General features: G+C 42.4%; 1 protein-coding gene across 4 annotated transcripts in view; it reads left to right on the top strand.

The window, feature by feature from the left end:
* GTF2A1L (general transcription factor IIA subunit 1 like) overlaps positions 1 to 24,012 on the top strand; it is a 175,061-nt gene that overhangs the window by 89,994 nt on the left and 61,055 nt on the right. For all 4 annotated transcript variants that reach the window (XM_033937756.1, XM_033937755.1, XM_033937754.1 and 1 more), the window contains one exon: positions 6,921 to 7,010. In XM_033937756.1, the coding sequence (XP_033793647.1) occupies positions 6,921 to 7,010 (90 nt within the window). The remainder of the gene's footprint in view (positions 1 to 6,920; positions 7,011 to 24,012) is intronic.

Here is a 24,012-nt window from a genome sequence, read left to right as displayed (position 1 = left end):
TAGTGATCAATGAAGATCGCTCTGAGGAAAGGGATGTTACCAGTGGGGTGCCTCATGGTTCTGTTCTTGGGCCTATTTTTAACATTTTTATAAACGATATTAAACTAAACTAAACCTTAAGTTTGTATACCGCATCATCTCCATAAAGATAGAGCTCGGCACGGTTTACAGGTAATTCAATAAATGAGGGAAGGACATAATAAGAAATTAGAGGTTATGAAGAGGATAGCTAGCTTTACATTTTAAATAGATAGCTTTACGTTTTGGAGAAAAGCCAGGTTTTCAGATCCTTTTGGAATAATTGGAATGAGCCTAGGTTCCAAAGCGGGGCAGGGAGGTTATTCCAAAGCTCAGTGAATTTGAAGAAAAGAGATTTCCCTAATTTACCTGCATACATGACGCCTTTTAATGAGGGGAAAGATAGTTTAAGTTTGTGGGCAGATCTGGTAGTGTCAGGACCAGTGTTCCCGCTAAGCTGCGCTGGCCAGCGCTCGCGCACAAAATATTACATCGCAGCGCAAAGTTTCTCTTCACAGCGCACACACGCGTCGGTAAGGTAAGGGGACGCATTGGGGGGATTGCACTTCCCCACAATTGCCATGCTTCGGTTCCTCTTCTTCCTTCCTTCCTCCCCCCCCCCCCCCGCGGGACCCTGCGGCACCATCAACTCTTACTCCCTCTAATGTCGGCCCTGCAGCTCCAGACTTCCTCGCACCTTCTCCCCTCCCCCTTTGGATCGCTATTATTTTAAATGTTATAGCCGCGGAGCTGTATCCATCAGGTCAGATGTCTAACCTCGGCCTGCCCCGGAACTCTTACTGCAACAGTGACTTCCTGTTCCTGCCTAGACGGGCGTCTGCTGCAGTAAGAGTTCCGGGGCAGGCCGAGGTTAGACATCTCCACTGATGGATACAGCTCCGCGGCTATAACATTTAAAATAATAGCGATCCAAAGGGGGAGGGGAGAAGGTGCGAGGAAGTCTGGAGCTGCAGGGCCGACATTAGAGGGAGTAAGAGTTGATGGTGCCGCAGGGTCCCGCGGGGGGGGGGGGGAGGAAGGAAGGAAGAAGAGGAACCGAAGCATGGCAATTGTGGGGAAGTGCAGAGCTGCAGGGAAGAGTGTTGCGGTACCCAGCTGGAGGGAGAAGGAAGATGAGGGAGGGAATTAAAGGAGATGCCAGGGCTTGGAGCGTAGGAGGAAGGTATGCCAGTCTAAGGGAAAAGGAAGGGGGAGATGTGAGAGCATGGAGGGGGAGCGAAAGATGGAAGAAAAGGAAAGGAGAGAGATGCCAGAGAATCAGGGAAGGGGAGATACCAGACTATGAGGAGAGGTGTGGGAGAGGGAAGGCGAGGAGAGAGATGCCAGACCAATGGGGTGAAAGGAGAGATGGAAGGGGGAGGCATACAGTTTCTGGAAGGGGCATAGAAGGAGAGAAGATGCCATATAGGGGAAGAGAGACGGCAGACAGTGGATGGAAGGAAGAGAGTTACAAGAAGATGAGGAAAGGAGAAACCACAGAAGACAAAGGTAGAAAAAAATTTCTATTTATTTATTGCTTTAGGAGACATGTGTCACTGTTTCTGTGAAGCATTGTATGCAGAGTCCAGCTGGTTCAATTTAACCTTTGTCTATGTATTTTTATTTTATCCCCCCTTTTACAAAACTGTGAAGCGTTTTTAGCACCAGCCTTGGTGGTAGCAGCTCTGATGCTCAGAATTTTATGAGCATCAGAGCTGTTACCTCCGTAGCTAAAATCCACACTACAGTTTTGTAAAAGAGGGAGGGGTTAGTTTGTGATTACATATTCCTTACTAGGCGAAGGTGTTTTCTGTGTTCTGTGTGTTCGAAAGACATGGTTTTCTGTTAGGATTGACGGTGTAGGATTGATCTGTGCTGGTCTGGCTTGTTTAGTTTTACAATGGGTGTATTGATGTACTGCTCACTGCAATATGTAAGATGCTGCCTTTTCCTAGGTACTCATGTGTGACGTGTGGTTTGTTACTAAAAATCATGTTTTTCTTACAGATGGGGGGGGGGTGCCAAAAAATGATGGGCCCCGGATGTTACATATGCTAGGTACGCCACTGTATGTAAAGATACCAGAAAGCTGGCGTAGCAAAAACTTCTAAGTTTTGAGTATTTAACCCTCCCACAATCTCACGGGCACTCGTTTCAAGTTTATTGAGATTTTGATTTAAACGCAATATCAAATATTTTCAATGCGTATAACAAAAATAAATTTGGGGAAATAAATAAAACCATTTGAACCAGTGTTCCCGCTAAGCTGCGCTGGCGTGCGCTGGCGCACAAAATATTACATCGCAGCGCACACGTTTCTCGTCACAGCGCACGATCGGAAGAGGCGTACGGCAGATGGCAGGGCGGCGAGAGGAGAATCGGGCGAGTTGGCTCATAACTTGCTGGCGCCCGATATTTTTGGCTCACGGTGAAAAAAGTTTGCTCACAACACCCGCCCGCTTAGAGGGAACACTGGTCAGGACTCGAAGAATTCCAGGATAGTGGGATTAGGGGAGGAAGAATGCCATGTAGAATCTTGAAAATTAGGCAGGTACATTTAAAGTGAATCCTAGAAATCACCGGAAGCGGGGAAACATGATCAAATTTGCTTTTTGGAAAGATCAACCTAGCCGCAGTGTTCTGGATCCGCTGAAGTCTTTGAAGATTTTGCTTGGTTAGACTTAGATAGATGGAATTACAATAGTCCAGTCTGGAAAGAATGATTGATTATACAAGGACAGCAAAATGTTGGCGGAAGCAGGAACTCACTTTCCTCAACATGTGAAGACTAAAAAACATTTTTTTCCCAGAGAGTTGAGATGATCATTAAAGGAAAGTGTAGAATCAATAATGATGCCCAAAACTTTGCTTGAGAATTCGATCTGCAGTGTGGGACCAGAAGGTAGTGGAATGAGCATGGGTAACTGATCTAATTTTGGGCCAAGCCAGAGTAGTTTTCTTTTGGACTCATTCAGCTTCATTTGTACAGAGATATTGCTGCAGGGCTGTTGGGTAAGATTTGCCTCTTTGCAGATGACACCAAAATCTGCAATAGAGTAGACACCCAGGATGGTGTGAATAACATGAAGAAAGAACTGGTGAAGTTTGAAGAATGGTCTGAAATTTGGCAGCTAAAATTTAATGATAAGAAATGCATTCTGGCTGCAAAAACCCAAGGGAATGGTGCAGTTTAGGGGGTGAAGAACTTGAGTTCACGACAGAAGAGCTCTTAACAAATTTCTCAGCAAAGAAAAATTTTGGATGCTGTCTGTGATGTCTTTGTATCCCCTTCTGGATCACAACGATTGGTTATGCTCTCTGGATCTCAAGGAGGCTTACACTCGCATTCCCATTCACTCAGCCTCTCTCAGATTTCGGGTGGGAAATCAACATTACCAATACAAGGTTCAGCCTTTCAGCCTTGCATCATCTCCCAGAGTTTTTACCAAGTGCCTGGTAGTAGTAGCAGCAGCTTTACGAAGTCATGGACTCCAGGTATTTCCATATCTCGACGATTGGCTCATCAAAGATCCTACGTCTCAAGGGGTTACTCTAGCAACACAACAGACTATTCTGTTTTTGCAAAATTTGGGATTTCAGAAAAATTTTCCAAAATATCAGCTGCAGCCCTCTCAGACTCTGAAATTCATTGGGGCTCTTCTAGATACTGTTCAACTAAGAGCATTCCTTCCTCAGCAACGCCAAGATGCTCTTGTAAAACTCTGCCAACATGTGTCCATCCTGCCTTCACTCTCAACGAGACGTGGATGACGTCACCCATACGTGAGAATATCTGCCTGCTGTCCCTGGATAACACCTGTTACGGTAAGTAACTGTGCTTTCTATTCAACATGGCAGAAGACTGTGTCTGTCTTCCAGAGGCACACAGGCAGAAGTTTTACACTCACATTGTATACATGATGGCCAAGTCAGCTTCATCAGTGTGGCACTAACTCCAAGCAATTTTAAAATCGTTTTTGGTCTTTAAGACCCTTTTTAGATTCATGTAGGTATCTTTTAGATATATTAGATAAAATCATCAATGTACTTTGCTTTTTCCAATGTTGTTTACTACAGTTCTGTTTACTTCAGATGATTAAATTAACTTCCACAAGAAAAAGCTTTTACTTAACATGGATCATCCTTGTGGAGTCCATTGGCAAGTGAAATTAGTAGTTTAACCAGTTATCTTGGTTTTCATAAGATTATGAAAACCTGGATTTTCCAAAATACATATCATTGAGATTTTGTGTAATTTCTGGTTGTTGTTTGTTTCGTAAACGTAATAAGTTGTATTCCTGCTTTATTTAATTGATTATTATTTGTATACCACCTTAAAACTTAAGTATAAGGTGGTATATCAAATTAATAAATGCAATCCAAATCCAATTTAATTTGCACGCTAATTATAAGAAAATATGGGTTTTTGTTATACAACCATATCATGGTTTGAAATTGTACTTCTCATTACACTTGGATTTCCAAACCTTTTCTCAGCACCGTATACATATTAGCATAAAGTGAGTCTGTGGTTATATAGGCAGGGCTGATGAGCCTTTTCTAGAGCAGTGTTCTTCAACCTTTTGACACCTATGGACCAGCAGAAATAAAATAATTATTTTGTGGACCGGCACCGGTCTGTGTACTGGCAGTTGAAGAATACTGGGCTAAGTCGTGGGCCAGACCCCCCCCCCAATAGCCACCTCAGACCCCGCCCCCATAATAATACTAATTGTAACACCATTTTTTCCATTCAGTTTTCATATATACACACACAATATATTTGTATTAACAACACATAATGGTTAACCACAAAATTAAACTACACAAAGCACACTGTATGCTTCTCAATATTCATTCCTACCAGAACACAGATAACCCCTATGCAAATACGGGACCAAAAACTAAAAGTACTAATATATACAAACAAACCCTAAGGTGCAAGACTCTGCATGCAGTACAACCCCAGAGGAAAAGAAACAAATGCATTTCTTCCTGATCAGACAGCAGATGTAAATCAATCACTAAATTAAAAAATAAAATCATTCCCCCTACCGTTGTCTCCCTCCTTCCATGCTGTGCCTTGCCTTCTGGCCTGCCCCCCGGTGTTATCTTTAGGCCGACTCCCTCTTCCTCAGTGTTGCAGTACCCAAAGTGGCTCCTCACGCCTCATCTGGAAACTTTCCCTCTGACGTTGCGACGCCAAGAGAGAAGGCTTTCGGTTGAGGTATAGGACGCGCGTAGGAGCTTCTGCCCACGGCTTTGTGCACTGCAGCACTGAGGAAGAGGGAGCCGTCCCGGATACAACGCTGCATCGATCGCACTGTGGACCGGCAGATGAAGAGCATTGTCTGGGGCCCAATGCACGTGCCGACCCTGTGGAACGGCAGGAAATTTCTGCGGACCAGCACCGGTCCACGGACCGGTGTTTGAAGAACATTGTTCTAGAGGAAAGGTTTTGTGGCTTGAATAAAGTATGTATGGATTAGATTTACTGTGTTAGAATGATATTGTTTATATGCTTTTGTAACAACTGTGTTGAAAGACTGTCATCAAATTTGATTATATTAAGATTTTCTTAATAATTGGGATTGGTTTCTTTTTTATACTTTTCCCGACTATTTCTGAAAGTTTAAGAAATTACATTGGCTTCCTAAGCATCTTAGAATTCATTTTAAATGCATCTGCATTGCTTTCAAGATCCTATTTGGCATTTTCACTACTTTGGTTCCTTTAGAGTGGAATGTCTCAAAAATTAATACTTTTATTTCCTTCCATTAGGGGTAATAATAGATCTACCAGGAGATTCAGTTATTCTTTTGTTTTCAAATTGACAGAGCTATGGAATAACTTACCGCTTGCACTTAAAGGTTTGGGATTCTTCTTTCACTTCTGGAAAGCTCTGAAGACGTTCCTGTTTGCTAAACATTTTGAAAACTAGCCCCTTTTGTTAATTTAGATTTTCTGTTCTCTGTTTTCTTTTTTTTTTTTTTTAATTCTTTATTCATTTTAAAACTTTCATCAAGTGTACAAAGATTGCAACTCAATAATATATATTTAAACACTTGTACATCTTATCATTGTATCTTATAATTGGAAATATAGCCCTCCCTCTCCCATCCTTAAATCCCTCTAGTAATTTTATTTTTCATATAATAGAAACCCTCCCCCCTCCCCCCTCCCCACCCTTATCTTACATATTAAATATAGAAATATTAGAAAAATGGCATCAATCATGACAAAAGGACGTTAATGGTTCCCAAATTTTAATAAAGTTTTTATAATTTCCATTTTGCACCGCTATAGATCTGTTTTCTTAAAGTATTATGTTACCACCTACTGTAAACCAAGTCAAGCTCCATTTGGTTGATGACCTGGTCTATAAAACTAAGGTTTAGTTTAGTAAGAATCCTATGATGAAGCATGTTTGGTTTAGAATGCCTTATCTGGATGAATGAAGGGATAAGGTTGTGATTTAGGGGAATATTCAATGAGATTTGTACAATGAACTTGTATTCTTTGTGTTACTTTGTGCTTCCTTTCAATTTTTGGAGGATCTGGAAGGATGAGGGGATGCAGTGGTGGCAGTTTTGTGGGGATTACATAGGTTGTTGAGTGAATATAGGCAATGGGAAGTGATGAGATTTTGGTTTGAAGGTATTTTTTAAACTTTTGTATGTTTCCTTGGTTCTGTGTGGTTAGTTTTGCAAAATGCATTTTGTTAAACTGCTTTGAACATTTATGGTACTAGGAAGATGGTTTATACTGCAAGTACATGACAGGGAGTAACTGTAAGGCAATCAAAACATTTGGTCAGATGTGCATTTTATAAAGAACAGTCAATAGATTTTTTTGGTAATTGTAAAAATTATATGACAATTTCTGTTTTTGTTAAATTTTAGGATCCTTTAAATTCAGGAGATGATGTCAGTGAGCAGGAAGTGCCTGATCTGTTTGATACAGACAATGTAATAGTTTGCCAGTATGATAAGGTACAGTACATAATTTTTTATGTTTAAAGCAGAATGGTGGCTTCTACAGAATGAATTTTCCCAGCATTTGTGGATTACTTGTGATCAGCTCTCTGAGAATACTTTGCAGTGCTACTTGAATATTCAACTAGTGGCTTTAGTTTAGTTTATATTGTAAACTGATGAGAGATATGTTATTTATTTATGGACTATATGTGTATATTGTGCAGGACAGAAGTTGCAAGAATTCTCTACCTTACAATATATATTTTTAGTGCACAGAAATTGGCTGTTAAAGAAAGGCGGTAACAAGATTGGCCCATACAGCCAGAAGAGAGAGGGCAAGGTTGGCTTGTGTGTCTAGGAGAGGAAGCTTCAGCCTGTGAGGCCAGAAAAGGAGAGAAAGAATAGTCTCATTGCATGTACAGGTCACATTCCACAAAACCTAGAGAGGAGGGAGGTGATAAGGTTGGTCCTAGATGAAAGAGGAGGGAGGCAATAAGGTTTCCTTAGCAACAGCAGCAGATGAATCCAGAGACCAATGGGATAGCACACATCTACCAGCAGGCGGAGATAGAGAAACTGATTAACAGGTGGTCCTACTGGCTGGCACTCCTCCAGTGTCTCCAGTATTCTCTATCTCCCAGCAGGAAATGGTCGTTATTCAACTAGCTCCTGAATTCTGGCTGTGACTGGAACTTTATTTTCTCCTGTTGAGGTTTCTCTTCAGTGAGACTGCCATTTTGTTTCTCCTGTTGAGGTTTCTCTTCAGTAAGCTGGCAATGCTATTTCTCCTGTTGAGATTTTCTCTTCAGTGAGACAGGGGTGTCTGGCTGAACGGTGCCGGCTTTAGGGGTTACACCTGGGTCCCTGCCTCACCCTCTCTCCATTGCTAGAGGGTCTGACTAGGTCTTGATTTTTTTCTTCTTTCCCTTCTCTGTTAAAAAAAAAAAAAAAGAAGACCACAGTTGCTGCATTCTGCTCTGTTAGTGCTGCTCATCCAGCTCTAACTGGCTTCAACCGGCCCTAACAGCAAGCTTGTGAGTATGTCTGTTTGAACTTCAGGTTCTATTTGGGAGTCTTAGTACTGTGGGTTCGGTCAATATACATTTAAGGAATGGATATTTTATTGAGGCTAAGTTTTATGACTAGAATCCGTTGAGGGAGCCGGGACTTTCCCGCCCTTTGCATGCACGCGCTTGGTTTCCTTGTTGGTTACAGCACGACAGTAGCGGTGCGATTTCATGCTTGCACTTGTACTCCTCGTTGAGTTTCAGTGCAGCAGTAGAAGTCCTGTTTATTCCAAAGTTCTCTTTCATCGGTGTTTGTCACGGCCATGTGCAGCTGATTGTGCAGGTGCCGGTTTATAGCAGCGTGCATGAGATGGGACATGTTTTTTCCGGCGCTGTGGGAAGCACCCCACCGTTCTTCTGGTTATTCCCCGAGTCTTTCTTTCTATGCATGCCGCAGCAGGGTAAATTTTGCGGGGCTTGAATCCAACTATGTTTCTAGGAGCGTTGATGCGGGGGCCACGTGTCAGCGAGAATCAGGCGTGCACTTGGGTCTCCGGCGATGGAGGAAGAGCTGCAGCGTTCCGGTAGTTTATTTACAGCTGACTTTGGTCGGGGTATGCCGCGGCTTCTCTCCTTTCCGGTTCAGACAAGTTGTACGTGTTTCATCAACTTTGGGACAAGCTTGGGCAGATTTTATATGTCTATGTCTGTGTTCCTGCTGTATTACCTTGAAGGAAGCTACTAGTTTAATCGGACTCTGGGGTTAGCACTCGAGGGGATTACCAGAGAGACTCTGACCTGTGCTAGGTCACCCAGTCTCGGTTTGTCTCCGGACTGAGCTGACATACAGCAACTCACAGCACAGTGAGATCAGCAGTATGATAGTGCCCTGTATTTCACACGGGTATCTCATTGTCTCTCTTAGGGTCCCTGCAGATTGAGCCTTTGTCTGTTGGTAACTGTCCTTCTTATTTGGGCCTCTGTGCTGCGCTGCATGTGTCTAGTAGTGGCATAGGATATATATACCTAAAGGTAGTACTAATGGTTTCCAAGTTCAGGCTGTCTCTATGAGCATAATGACACTTCGCATCTTTCTGCGGCCAGGACTCTCTTTCTCTATTTCTGAGGGGTCCTGGACTTCACATTTCCATGCTTATCACGCTGGTTTCTCCTGTCGCCATCTTCTCATGGCACATGCTAGACGGACCCCCTGACCAGACAGGAAGGGCTGTACAGCTCCTTTTAACCAGGAGCCAGTTACCTATTCTATCAAACGCGAGGAGGAGCGCGCGCTGTGTGGCAGTTAGCTTCATCCCTGAAACTCTCATTAGCGATGTGAGCTTTGTCTGATACCTGTTAGGATGCTGTTGTTTTCCACGGGGCGGTAGAGGCAGCATCTTGATTGCGTCTAGTACATATTCACTTTAAAGGACATACGTATTTTGCTCACGTTGCATGGAGTTAGTACTGTTTTCATGGTTCCAGTGTATTCCTCTTTACATTGCAAAACTTGATTTTTCCTAGGAGAATTTCTTTCTTCTTACAGATCCATCAGTTCTCATCCTGCCGTTCCCTGACCTTCTGCACTTCATTCTGAGGGATCTAGACTTCTTCCAATGATTCTTCAGGCTTTCTCATGAGGGAGAAGATGCGATAATGTCAGGTCAGGGGGCTGTGAACTTTTTTCAGGATGCTTGCAACTTTGCATCCTCCTCAGGTTTCTGGTTAGTTCTTGGAGTTTCTATGTTTTGTGTTTCCCTTTTAAGTGTTACTGGTCCTCAGGACAGTTCTTGTAGTTCTTCAGGAACTAAGGGACGTTTTTCCACTTACTGCATGGTGCCCAAGACGGGGGCATTGGGCAGGCTGGATCCCATTCTGCTGAATTAGTTTCTCAGGGCTACACATTTCTGCAGAAAAACTGGGAGAATATTTACATTTTCACTATGGACTCCCATTCTGCACTAGGTTTGCTTGCCTCTCTTGGAGCAGCACTTTCGGTTTTGGCACATGCCATTTCGCCTACCCAAGGCTTCATGAACATTTTAGAAAATGTGGGCAGTGGTACCATTTTGGCGCTACCAGGCGATTCACCTAATTTCTTCTTGACTGACTGCTTGATTCGGACGTCTTCCAGTCGGGCCATTTGACTGACACGAAAAGGATGGTTTCTTTTCCTTAGTTCTTTGGACGTGATTCTTCGAATTGGCACAGCGATCTTTTCTCCTGTACTATTTATAGGTATATCGGGGAGATGTTTTTATTCATATAGGAGAGAAATGTGTTTCTTCCCAGAGACTAGAGCGATGGGTCACAGTCTCAGGTTTGCATTCTTCTTTGGTTACTATGACCAAGAGTATGGGATTCTGTACAGGTTCTAGGATCCATGTTGCTGACTCCACTGAGAACTTCGGCTTGCTTTCCCATTATATCACTACAGGAGTCGCTTTTGTTCCGGTGGTTCCCGGTATCTCAGGCTCCAATTATTTGGTAGGCTCCTCAAGCATCGCTCTGTATGATTTGGTGGCTCAGCGAGATTTCTCTTTTCAAAGGCATGCCTCGGTCTTTGCTGGACTAGCTCATGGCCACCAATAATCCCGGGCTGTCGGGTTGGGGGGCTCGGTGCCTTCCATCCTCAGCTCTAGGAGTCTGGTCTTAAGAGGCGACTCAGTACTTGTTCATTCTTCTACTCTGGAGCATGGTCAGGCTACAGTTTCTGGAGCTTCAGACCATTCTTCCAGGATGACGCTGAAGGTCTTTTCAGTCAGTATTATGATGGAGATATTTCTCTACAGCCTGGGCAGTAGGTGATGTGCTCAGTTGGCAGGTAAAGTTGTGGTTCTACTTCAATGGGTGGTCCCTCATCTTCCTCTTCTGTTGGCAGATCATTTTATGGGTCAGGAAAAGAGTTTGGATAGACTTTCTCTCCACGAAATCTGTGCATGGCCCATTTATTGTATGTTACAGTGTACAGCGCTGTGTATGCTCTAGAAAGTGTAAATGTTAGTACTAGTGAAACCTTCTACATCCTGGATATTGAGAATTTTGGCTCAGGCATTCCAGCTCTTTTTATGGACGTGAGATCTCCTGGAACTAGACCTCATGGCTTCGTCTCAAAATTCTAAGCTTCCTAGCTTCTTCGGCGGGCACAGGGAGTGAGAGTCAGAGGGGGTAGCAGCGTGGCTTTTTTCTCGCCTCTGGTTTCTCTTTTTTCAGTGTTTTCCCCTGGCTGATGATGGCTTGGATTTGCCATCTCAAGCTCGCTTTCAGGGCACAGTTTTTGTAGAATCTCTGGATTGGCTGCACCATCCTTGCTATGCGGATCTGATGAGTCTTTCGGCAGCTGGACTGTTGAGTTTCCTGGTATCTCTGGATTTGCTCATCTAGGATCTGATCAACATGGATATTCGTACTACTTTGGTATTGCGACCTAGCTTTTGAAAAGTCATGGCTGACGTGTAAGGGTTATGCGAAGCAGGTTGTTTCTTCTCTTATCCAGGCGATACAGATGTCTTCACCTGTGGCTTCTGCTTCCTTTTGGAGGTTTTTCCTTTCTTGGATACTTCTCAACTTTTGCACCCTTCCAGACTTCTTTTTTGGCACAAGTGTATTGCCAAGGGCTTAGCGTTCATTCCTTCAGCTTCAAGTGCCATTCTTAGCTTGTTACAAGGTATATTGCTCTTCGATTACTTCTCAGCTTCATGTAGTTCAGTTCCTAAATGGAGTACAGTATATTCGTACACCTCTTAGAAAGCCCTGTCCAGAGTACAGTCTTAAGGTACTTCTTCGCAGTTTACCGAAGGCTTCATTTCATCCTTGTCTTTTGAGACTCTAAAGGGCTGTGCCGTTGAACACCAGGTTTCTTGTGGCCATGGCTTCAGCTCGGTGGTTTTCTGAGTTGCAGGCCTTGTTTGGCAGGGATTCCTATTTCAGATTTACAAAATCTGGGGTGTCAGTTCAGATGGTACCACAATTTCGGTGTCATCCTTTCTTTTATGACACTCTCACTTTTCCTTCCTTCTTCCTGGGAGGAGAAATGGGGAGACGTGCTTTTATTCACTGCATTTTTTTTGAAAGTGCGTAGCGTTCTTTGCGAGCTAGGTTTCTAACGACTTTTAGTTGTTTAGATCACCTTTTTTGTATTCTTCACGGGACGCCTCAAACGTATGGTGGCATCCAAAGCCTCCATCGCTCAATGGGTCCAGGAGAACATTCTTTACGCTTGCTTGATGGCAGGAAAGCGGTTGGCGATGGAACTTCATGACTATTTTGCCCGAACGATGGCTACTTCTTGGACTCGGTCCAGAGGTTTTTTCCTTGGAGGAGTTTTGTCTCGTGGCTACTTGGTCTTCCGAGAGTGCTTTCTCTCAGCATTACTGGTTGGATGTGGGGGCGCATGCGGTAGATGCGTTTAGTGCTTCGGTTATTGCGGAGGCGGCGTTTGCTTCCCACCCAGATTGAGGATTGCTTTGCTACATCCCATTGGTCTCTGGATTCATCTGCTGCTGTTGCTAAGGAATGAAAAATTATGTTCTTATATGTTAATTTTCTTTCCTTTAGACGCAGCAGATGAATCCAGAGCCCCACCCTTTCTGGATATTGTCTGTCGTTTTTTTTTCTTTTCCAACTTTCGAAGTTTGTTATTATTGATGGTTGTATTCTGTATTATTGCCTTTTGGAATTTGTTATGGGAAAGAAGTTTTTTACATGCTATGCCTATTGATGGTTATGGATGCTTGGGCAAGGAGCTATACTGGAGACACAGGAGGAGTGCCAGCCAATAGGACCACCTATTAATCAGTTTCTCTATCTCCGCCTGCTGGTAGATGTGTGCTATCCCATTGGTCTCTGGATTCATCTGCTGCGTCTAAAGGAATGAAAATTAACAGGTAAGAACATAATTTTTCCTTCTGTGCAGGAAGAAGAAGGATGAGAAGGTTGGTGGGGACTGGGGACCAAGCCAAGGCAGGTAAAGCAGAGGACCCAGCAGTGAGAAAGAGAGAGAGAGAAAACTTGGGGGAGGGGGGAGATCAGTGAAACGTGCCAGATATTGAGAAAAAGAGAAAACTTGGGGTGGGGGGGAGGGGTGGGGAGTAAGCATGCAGGCATAGTTGAACCTGGGGTGTGTGGGGATCCACAAGAAAACATCCCATGCCATTCTTTAGTGTCTTATCGCAACCTCAATCCTTCTACACTAGCATTCTTCAATGCAAGGCTTATGGCCCAGTGGCTGTGCCCATTCATATTCTGATTCTTCCCCGGTATAAGCTTGTACATGATGGGGGGGGGGTCGGGAAGCTGTGGGGGTGCGAGCGGTCCTTCAGGGTGGGGGTGCGGGTGGGAGTGCATGCGAGTGGTCCTTCGGGGTGGGGGTGCGAGCGGTCCTTCGGGGGGGGGGCATCAGGCTTTCAGGGTGGGGACTGGACGTGTGTGTGTGTGAAAAATGTAGATGCCTTCTATGTAAACTCATGAGTAAGTTTGTATAGAATAAGATTAGCGAGGTAAGTACCTAATCTTCCCATACTTGCTAATAAAGATGGCCTGATTACTTTTTTAGCCTTCTAATTGGATCAAAGGCCTATAAATCAGAGATAAGGCCAGGGATGGGCAAGAGTTGGGGTGCGAGGGAGGGAATTGAGTCTAAACTGAAGCTGCCTGTGACTTTTAGCTGGAGGAAAAGTCCATAGTCTGTTAATGAGAAAGACATGGGGGGAGCCACTTTTTGCCCTGTATCGGTAGCATGGAATATTGCTACTCCTTGGGTTTTGGCAGGTACTAGTGACCTGGATTGGCTGCTAGGCTTGATGAACTATTGGTCTGACCCAGTAAGGCTATTCTTATGTTCTTAAGTTATATAGCAATTGTAAAACTAGGTCCTATAGGCATTGTAAAGGAGGTCTACTTTTGAGCGTAGTTTGGGCTTCAGATAGATGTGAGTTCTCTGGACGGAACTTAGGCACAGTTTGGACATCCTTAATGCGATCTGCTAAATAGCTTTCTGGGTTTTTATTTTTGCTTTATTAAGCTCAAAATACATTTAATAAGGCACCACATAAGCAGGGCACACCAAAGAGATCTATGCATGCAAAACCTTCTATTTTTGTGGACAAACAGCAATGTTATTTGCTAATTAAAGGAAAACATCCATTAACTCTGAAGCAGAGCATATGAAAAAAACACAGCTTTAAGTTTATTGCTAAAAAGCTACCCTTTTTTCTGACTAAACAGTGCTCCAATCAGTTCATTACTGTAAACAAAGAAAGCACATGAAAAAAAATATAGATTGCATACATAACTTCATTTACAAAAGCTTAAAAACTGAAAAAAAACCAGATACAGACCTTAGCATGGCTTCTACTTCATTGCAAATGGAGGTGTGCAGCTGCACAATGCTGACCTCATTGTGAGTTCATCAAGGTGCACCTGCAAGGTAGAATGTCACAATTAAAATATATGCTGGGATTTGAATCCATGACCTCTGGAAGATGAGCACAGGGCTTTTACCCATTGAGCCACAGCCACTTCCTTTCAGTCATGGGGGTTCCTACCATGAAAGCTTAGTGATCCTAGCCATGTGAAGGCGAAAATACCTGAGAAGATCATAGCTTAACAGATCCCTAAGCTATCATATCAGATGTGAGGAAGAAAGACATTAGTGGAAGCTGCTTTGGCTGAATGAGTAAAAACCCTGTCAGGCATGAATGTTTAAAAATACTGTCATGGAAGCCCAGACTAGATGTATTCTACATATTAACAAAGTTAGAAAGAAGAACAAATGACAACCAGCATGGTTAAAAGGTGACCTGAAAAATGTTATTGGAGCCAAAAGAACATCCTTCAAAGAATGGAAAAAGGATCCAAATGAAGAAAATAAGAAATATAAGCACTGGTAAATTAGATGCAAAACATTGATAAAGAAGGCTAAGAGAGAATATGAAGAGAAACTTGCCACAGTGGTAAAAATTCATAGTAACAACTTTTTCAGGTTTATCAAAAGTAGAAAGCCTGTGAAGGAATCTGTGGGATCATTGTATCATCAAGGAGTAAAAAGGGCACTCTGTGAGAATAAGGGCATAACTGAGAGATTGAATGAATTATTTACTTTGATCTATATGGAAGAAAATTTAAGAGATCTACCTATAGCAGAAATGGTTTTCAAGAGTGGCAATGTAAAGAAACTGAAAGAAATCTTGGTGAACCTGGAAGATATACTGAGGCAAGTTAGTGATAAATCACCTGAACTGGATCTTGTACACCCCAGGGAACTGAGAGAACACAAACATGAAATTGCTGATCTGCTGACAGGAATGGGACAGTGACAAAACTACACGGGGATGGGGAAATTTTGTCCCTGTCCTATTCCTGTAAGCTCTGCCTTAATTGCACAAGCTTCTAACACTTATGATTTTAAAATGTTTGAGGCTTGTGCAGATGAGGACAGAGCTTGCAGGAATGGGGAAGAGGCAGGAAAATAACTCGATGGGATGGGGAAAAATTTGTCCCTGTGTCATTTTCTAATCTATAACTTTGCTAAAATCATCTTTAGAACCTGAGGATTGGAGAATCACCAGTGTTAACACAGATTTTAAAAAGGTCTGCAGTTTGATCTGGGAAATTTGAGACTGGTAAGCCTGACTTCAATGCCAGGCAAAATAGTAGAAGCTATTATAAAGAATAAAATAAAGGAAAACATACATAAATATGATTTAATGGGACAGAGTTAGCATGGGTTCAGCCAAGTGAAGTGTTGCCTCACCAGTTTGCTTCATTTCTTTGAAAGCTTGAATAAAGACTTGGATAAAGTTAATGTACGTAGTATATCTAGATTTTCAGAGCGCTTTTGATAAAGTTCCTCATGAGAGACTTCTGAGAAAATTAAAAAATCATGAGATAGGACGCAGTGTTCTGTTGTGGATTAGGAATTGGTTATTAGACAGAAAACAGAGGATAAGTTTGGTAAATGGCCATTTTTCTCAATGGAGGAGGGTAAATAGTAGAGTGCCACAAGGATGGTGCTGTTCTAGAAATTGGAATGACAAGTGAGGTGATTAAATTTACAGATGACTCAAAACTATTCAAAGATGTCAAAACACATGTAGACTGAAAAATTGAAGGAAGAACTAGGAAATTGGAAGACTGGGCATCCAAATGGCAGATAAAATCTTAATGTAACAATGTGACGAATTCTAGGCTGCATAGAGAGTGGTGTAAACAGCAGAAGGAGGTGTTGATACCCATAGAAATTGTTGGTGAGGCCCTACTTGCAGTACAGTGTTTAGTTTGGGAGGCTGTATCTCTACAGAGATATAGAAAGACTTGAGGCAGTTCAGAGAAAGGCAACAGAAAGTGGTAATAATAATAATAATAATAATAGCTTATATACCGCAATACAGTGAAGTTCTATGCGGTTTACAAAGATTAAGCAAAGGTACAAATTGATTGACTTTAAGAGGGGAGGAAGAAAGAGGGTTAATAGGACAGGAAATACCATTTTTGAGGAGAGAGTGATCCATAGAACAAGTTAATCGCTATAGAGGGGAGAGAGAAGAGAGGATCAGTTGTCCAGATACTTTAGGAACAGGTGTGTTTTCAGACGTTTCCTAAATTCCTCATAAGTAGTGGGCGAAAGCAATTGTTCTAGGTCTTTACCCCATGATGCTGCTTGGTGCGAGAGAAGATGTTCATGGTGTTTTTTCAGTTTACAACCTCTCACTGGGGGGGGGAAGCGAAGTTGGAATGTGAGCTTCTCTTGTGTCTGTTGGCACAGAGTTTGTGCTAAAGATGTATGAGATGTTTTTTAATTTTACCCCTTCTGGGGTTGTTTATGAATTTTGGTTTCTTTTTTCTTTAGTTATATCTTTAGTATGTAAGTAAATGTTTATTCAGGTGCTTTAGCTAGTTTGTGAGCCTTTTGGACAGATAGGGAAATTCCAAGCGCCTAATATTAAATATTTAATTGTATGTGAACCGCTGTGAACTTTGAAGAGGTATTGGCAATATACAAATAAAAATTGTATTGTTTTGTACTATTTATCATTTCTATAGTGCTGAAAGGTATATGCAGCGCTTTTATTATTTTCCTCTTAATAACACCATGCAACAATTTTTTTTTGTTCCTGGGAAGTAATTGTTTTTTCTTAATTGCCTATGCCACAAAAGTATAGAAAATGGCTATCATTCCCCTAAAATTTGCTTTTGTGACCAAGACATTGATATTTTGAAAATTTTCTTTTTTACTGAGCATTCCAGATTGATTCCAAGCTGAGTAAACTTAGGGGTCCTTTTACTAAGGCACAGCAGTCGTGCTGTACTTGTTGCTGTGGTAAAAAAAAAAAGATTTGCATACCAAACATATCAACAGACATACTCTGGTTGACCTCAATAAACATGATATTAAAAAAAAAAAAAAGATTTACCATTCGGTGGTTCAGGCGGTAAGGCTTACCATGGCTATGGGCGGAGATGGGTGAAAGAAGGGGCATGTTGTGGTTGTGCATACCCACAATGCACTGGTGCACTGTGGTAAAGGTATACCGGCAATTCTTACCACCGGATTAGCGCAGGAGCCTTTGCCAACTGCAAAAAGGCAGGCAGTAAGGGCTTTTCAAACGCACAGTTATCACAGCGCTTGTGGGCAGAAACCTGTCTCAGCAGACACCCAGGTTGCACTGTTTTGACCCATGATAATGTCTGAATTGCCATGGGCTAAAATTGGTGGTAGGTGCCTGTTGTGTTAATTTTAGGCCTTAGTAAAAGGGCCTCTTAGAATAACTTCAAGAATTTTCTAGAACTTTCCATCAATATAAATACGAGTGTAACTATAGAGATCTTAAGCCCAACAGCTGAGTTCAGTTCCAATTGCCTAAGTGATAACATATCTGCATTGTTTTAGATGGCATCCAGAGGCTGCAAACATCCAGCAAATGCATTTTGCTATGTATGTGGCATGTTTATCAAGACGAGAGGGAAAAGGTACTCCATAGAAGCATCTGCTTAGATGTGCGATGCCTACAAGCCATATTTTGGCATGCCTGTTGGGGATCAAGACAAACCTTGGGCACCTCACTTCACATGCGAGCACTGCCAAAAAACATCTGGAAGGTAAGACAATTTTGTTTCTCACTAGGATGGCAGAATTTTCTGCTATAAAATTTCTTAGAATGTTTGGTTAATTTTTTAAAATATTTAAATTTTTCAATGTTATTTGAAAATATATGAAATATATTGCAAGAATCTTGTATACATTAGTCATAGGTGAAATAAATTGATTGTTTTAATTACCACAATTTCATTTGGTTCTTCTACAGGATGGTATAGAGGGGAAGAGAGAACCATGAAGTTTGCTATCCCATGAATTTGGAGGGAACCCACTGACCACTTAAGCAACTGCTACTTCTGCATAGTGGACCCTTCCAAACGTCAAACTGGCAAGCATGCATCTGCAATTACATATCTGGATATTCCCTCATCCATCGCCCCAGTGTCACATTGTGCTGAGCTCCTTGTACCCACTCCCCCAGAAAGAGAACAGCTATCTTCAGAAGAGAGCAGCAAGTCATAGAGCAAGAGAGATGTTGTTGATCCAGTTTATAATATCAGTGGTGCAGATAATGAGAGAAATCCATACTTCCCTCGTCATCATCAGCGGATGAATCCAGAGACGAGTGAGTTGTGTCCATCTACCAGCAGGCAGAGATACAGAGCACCAAGCTGAGCTCTGTCACATATAGGATGGTATTCTCACTGGTAATCCAGTATTCAGTATCTCCAGCAGGTGAATGGATGGTCTCTCTCTTGCTCCTGGTGTCATCTACTCTACAGCGTGGCCTGAAAGCAGTTGGGTCTGACATCAGGCCCAGCTAAGCTTCTCTTTTGGCTACACAAACTTAATGGCGCAAGAGGATTAGGCCTCCTCGGTGCCTATGTAGGGTATAGCCGGTGGTGCCGGTGTCCTATCCATCTCCTGTGGCCCCATTCCAATTTGTCCTGCACGCCTAACTCCCTCCTCATGGTAAAAAAAAAGCTGCTAATTAAACCCAAAGGAGAGTGCAATGGACTGGAGCCATTTGGAGACAAACAGCCAGACGAGTATGTGTGATTTGAACCTGTCTATCCATAGACAAGCAGACAGCATGTTCTCACATGTGAGTGACATCATTCACAGAGCTCAGTACGAACAGTGGTAGAGTGTACTGTCACTTTAAGCTTTTAGTGAAACTTCGAGACTGCCCGCTCCACACATGGGTGAGTGCCGGTTCGCGAGGTCGTCAGTTTTTCATTTTCCACAAAGTGAAGATGTATCTGAATTTCGTTCCCTCAAGTTGCCTTCCAGCTTCAGTTTTCTTCATGTCTTACTGTTATTTTACTTATTAATCTGTCATTTTTCATATTTTCTTTATACCAACATAAGTTTGGAATGGGCCTTTCAGCTATTTTAAAGCCTTTGTCTCTGCCGACAGCGTCGACGGCTTTTCAGCCTTTTTTTACCCCACCTCTGTATTGTCCTCTCCTGCTGAGTCCAGAGCTAAAAAAAAACAAACAAACAAAAAAAAGAAACAACAAATTGCCCACTGTTTTTCTTCTTCCCAATATATAAAAACATAAGAATAGCCTTACCGGATCAGACCAATGGTCCATCAAGCCCAGTAGCCTGTTCTCATGGTGGCCAATCCAGGTCACTAGTACCTAGCAAAAACCCAAAGAAATGCAAAATGAAGCATGGGTGATGAGCATTTTTACTTGGTAATTTGTATGATATGTTGATGAAATTTATACATGTGTGTCTTATGGCTGTTTGTAATGCTTATTGTGAATATGGTATTGTAACCCACCTTGTTAAAGGGGGGATATAACTAAATAAACTATTTGCTCTTACCACATCCTCTGGCAATGCATTCCAGAGCTTAACTATTCTATGGGTGAAATAATTTTTATTTCCTCCTGTTGGTTTTAAAAGTATTTTCCTGTAACTTCGAATGTCCCCCTATTCTTTGTAATTTTTGACAGAGTGAAAAATCAATCCACTTGTACCCGTTCTGCTCCCCTCAGGATTTTGAAGACTTCAATCATATCTCCTCTCAGCTATCTCTTTTCCAAGCTGAAGAGCCCTAACATTTTTAGTCTTTCCTCATACGAGAGGAGTTCTATCCCCTTTATCATCTTGGTAGCTCTTCTTTGAACCTTTTCTAGTGCCGCTATATCTTTTTTGAGATGAGATGAGACCAGAATTGAACGCAATACTCCAGGTGAGGTCACACCATGAAGCGATACAGAGGCATTATGACATTCTTAGTCTTGTTAACGATCCCTTTTTTAATAATTCCTAGCATCATGTTTGCTTTTTTGGCCGCTGTGCATTGAACAAAATGTTTCATCGTATTGTCTACAATAATCTAATCTAATCTAATCCTTAGGTTTGTATACCGCATCATCTCCACGTTCGTAGAGCTTGATGCGGTTTACAGTAGGAGAAATAGGAAGGAACTACAACAGAGGGTTAGAGGTAGAAGTGTGAAGAAAATTTAGAGGACTTGGGATGCCAAGATATGAGTTTCCTTGATTCCTAAGTTGGAGGGAGACTAACATTTTTTGAGAAAAGCCAGGTTTTCAGATGTTTGCGGAAAACTTGGAGAGAGCTCATAACACCCACAGTCCGTGTTTCAGAAAACACACATTCAGGGGTCCTGAGTTGATAGGGTTTGTATTGAACCGCAATATAAATTGATAATAAGCATGAGTCTGTTTGAATCTAAGAAAATCACACACTAACAATCTTGGCAAAAACTTCGTAGCAACCTCAGGGTGCTGAGGCTGTAGCCTTAACCACTGCATCACACTCTCCTTCCGAGGAGGCTACCATACTCTCCTTCCTATACGAGAGGAGGAGGCCACTCCAGGAACGGTACAGTTTAGGGGGTGAAGAACTTATGTGCATGACAAAAGAGCAGGACTTGGGTGTGATTGTGTGAAAATCTTAAGGTGTTCTAACAGGTTGGAAAGGTGACTGAAAGCTAGAAGGATGCTAGGGTGCATAGGGAGAGGTATGGCCTGTTGGAAAAAGGAGGCATTGATACCCCTATATAAGACTCTGGTGGAACCTCATTTAAAATATTGTTTACAATTCTGGAGACCACACCTTCAAAAAGATTTAAAAAGGATAGAGTTGGTCCAGAGGAAGGCTACTAAAATGGTGCATGGTCTTCATCGTAAGGCGTCCTGGAGATAGACTTAAAGATCTCAATATGTATACTTTGGAGGAAAGGTAGGAGAGGGGAGATATGATAGAGACGTTTAAATACCTACATGACGTAAATACGCATAAGTCGAATCTTTCATTTTGAAAAGCAGCTCTGTAATGAGAGGGCATAGGATGAAGTTAAGAGGTGAGAGGCTCAGGAGTAATCTAAGAAAATGATTTTTTACAGAAAGGGTGGTAGATGCATGAAACAGTTTCCTGGAAGAGGTGGTGCAGACAGAGACCATGTCTGAATTCAAGAAAGCATGAGATAAGCACGTGAGATCTCTTAGAGAGAGAAAGAGATAATGGTTACTGTGGATGGGCAGACTGGATGGGCCATTTGGCCTTTATCTGCCATCATGTTTCTGTGTTTCTATATTTAGGATGATTTTCTTTTCTGGATTTCTCTTCCTTTATTTTGGTCTACCTTTAAAATTTTAGGCCTGTTCTTGAACCCTTCCTCCCAGTTCTAGATTTGGAAGATTTCCCTACTGGCTAGTACACTGGACTATGAATAAGCTCAGGAAGGGCTGTGGCTTACTTGTTGAGCTGCTGCCTCTGCACCCAGAGGTTGCGAGATCAAATCCTGGTATGTATCACTCTCCCTTTAAAGCGTTCCTGTTTCCTACCTGTTGTATTGCTACAGAGTCATGCGTTCAGTGGCATAGTGCTTTGGGCCTTCGGCAGGCTGCCTCATCACCCTTGAAGTTTGGGTTTAGCTCCAGTGCAGCTACTTCTGATTCTAGGCCAGTTACTTCATAATGTATTTTCTTTTTTAAACTTAAAAAAGAAGCCTATGGCCACACCATCCTGAGTGCGCCCAATTACATCTGATCTCAGAAGCTAAGCAGTGTCAAGCTTGATTAGTCTTTCGATGAGAGAGACCACCTGGGAATATCAGGTGCTAAAGGAGACCATACTTCAAGAAACAAGAGAGCACGTTTGAACCATCGCTTGGTGATCACATGCAGTGCACTGATTCTGGTTCAACTCCCACTTCAGCTCTATTATCGGTTGCAAGTTCCTAACCCACTGAGGAGTTATGTTTATCTATTAATGTCGGTTTGTTCCTGACTATTCATTCTTCTCTCTGACTCGCAGAAAGCAAAGTTCCTTCCTGGCTACAACTGGGAGTATATAAACTCTCCTCCACCTGCAATTCCAAATGGCCTGGTGGTGACTATGGTAAGCTGAGATCCAACAGACTAAAGTCAAACTCTATCTCAGTTCTCTCACACTGTTATCATCCGCATCTTGCATTACTGGATTTGTAACTCATTGTAACCTCATCTTCTACCAAGTCGCTTTCCACTTTTTTCTTTTATATTTTGCAACCTGCACTCTTGGCAATACTTGCTACACACTCCCTTTACAGGAGTTCAAAACCTACTCTCTGCATTTTATTCTACGTGGTACTATTCTTTTCAGTTCCACACAAATGTATGGTTTCTTCCACTTATTGTTCCATCACATGTTTCTAGCTGCAAATTCTCATTCCAGCACTGTGTTCTTTGCATCAGTTTCTGGCTTCTATTGCTGCAGTACAATGTTCTGGGGAGGGGGGGATTAGGCACCCAGGGGGAATTGGGCACCCTCCTGCTGGTTTTGTTCGGGGGAGGGTTTCCAGGGGTTTCCGGCAGGAGAGATTGGGTACCCTCCTGCCGGTTTCGTTCTGGGGGGGTGGCGGCGTGGGTTTCCGGCAGGAGGGATTGGGTACCCTTCTGCTGGTTTTGTTCAGGGGGGTTCTGAGAAGGAGGGATTGGGTACCCTCCTGCCGGTTTTGTTCGGGGGGGAGGGGGGGTTTCCGGGTAGGAGGGATTGGGCATCCCTCCTGCCGTGTTTGTTCGGGGGGGGGGGGGTGAGGGAACTGGTGGCCGCTAACTTTATCGTGGCAGGGAGATCCCTTGCCACAATAAGCTTAGCGGCTACATCTACAATAACCTGATTCTCTAACTGGTGTCTAACATGGATGTCAGTTAGAGAATCGGGTTTACTTTAGGCGGCCTTAGGCCCGATTCTATATAGAATGCCTGTCAGCTTCTGAGACTGAGCGTCCTATACAGAATCTGGGCCTTAATGTTCTGTTAACTTACTGTCCTCCCAGGAGTCTGCAAGCTGATTTTTCTATATTTATAGATGTTACTGTCTAATAAGGTGAATTCAAGTAACATTGTCTTGTTAGGTGACTTTAATATTCATGTAAACAGAGCAGGTTATGATCTTGGTGTTGTAACTTTTTTTACTGTATTAGATGGGCTAGGTTGGTTGCAAGTTATTTCTGGTCCAACACACAAGGCAGGACACACCTTAGATCTCTGTTCTCTGGATGCTAAATTTGCTAATTTAAATCTTGTAAAGGTGGTGGTTTCCATCGTCTGACCATTGTTTGATCAAGTTAAAATAAATTGCTGTATTGCTGGGGATCAGATGCAAGTAAACTTTCTGATTTATTAATGAGAGGTAGATGGACCTCAAAAAATTTAAGGAACTATGGCTGCCAAAATTTAATATTTATGTTGATATTGTAACCTGCTTAGTATATAAGCAGGATAGAAATTTTTAAAATAAATAAATAAATCTGAACAATATGAAAATTAATGATGCGGCCGAAACTTGGTGTACTGCTTTGTGACAGTCTAGACATTTTATCACCCCAAAAGAAAGTCAGAGCAAAGCGCAATAATTCTGTACCTTGATTTTCTAATCAATTAAAAATTTTGAAACAGGAGCTATAGCAAAAAAAGTATGTTTGGTGAAAATACCCTGATGCGATTAC

The sequence above is a fragment of the Geotrypetes seraphini genome, chromosome 3 (genome assembly GCF_902459505.1).
Source record: "Geotrypetes seraphini chromosome 3, aGeoSer1.1, whole genome shotgun sequence".
Lineage (NCBI taxonomy): Eukaryota > Metazoa > Chordata > Amphibia > Gymnophiona > Dermophiidae > Geotrypetes > Geotrypetes seraphini.
This window is presented reverse-complemented; position numbering and strand designations above follow the sequence as displayed.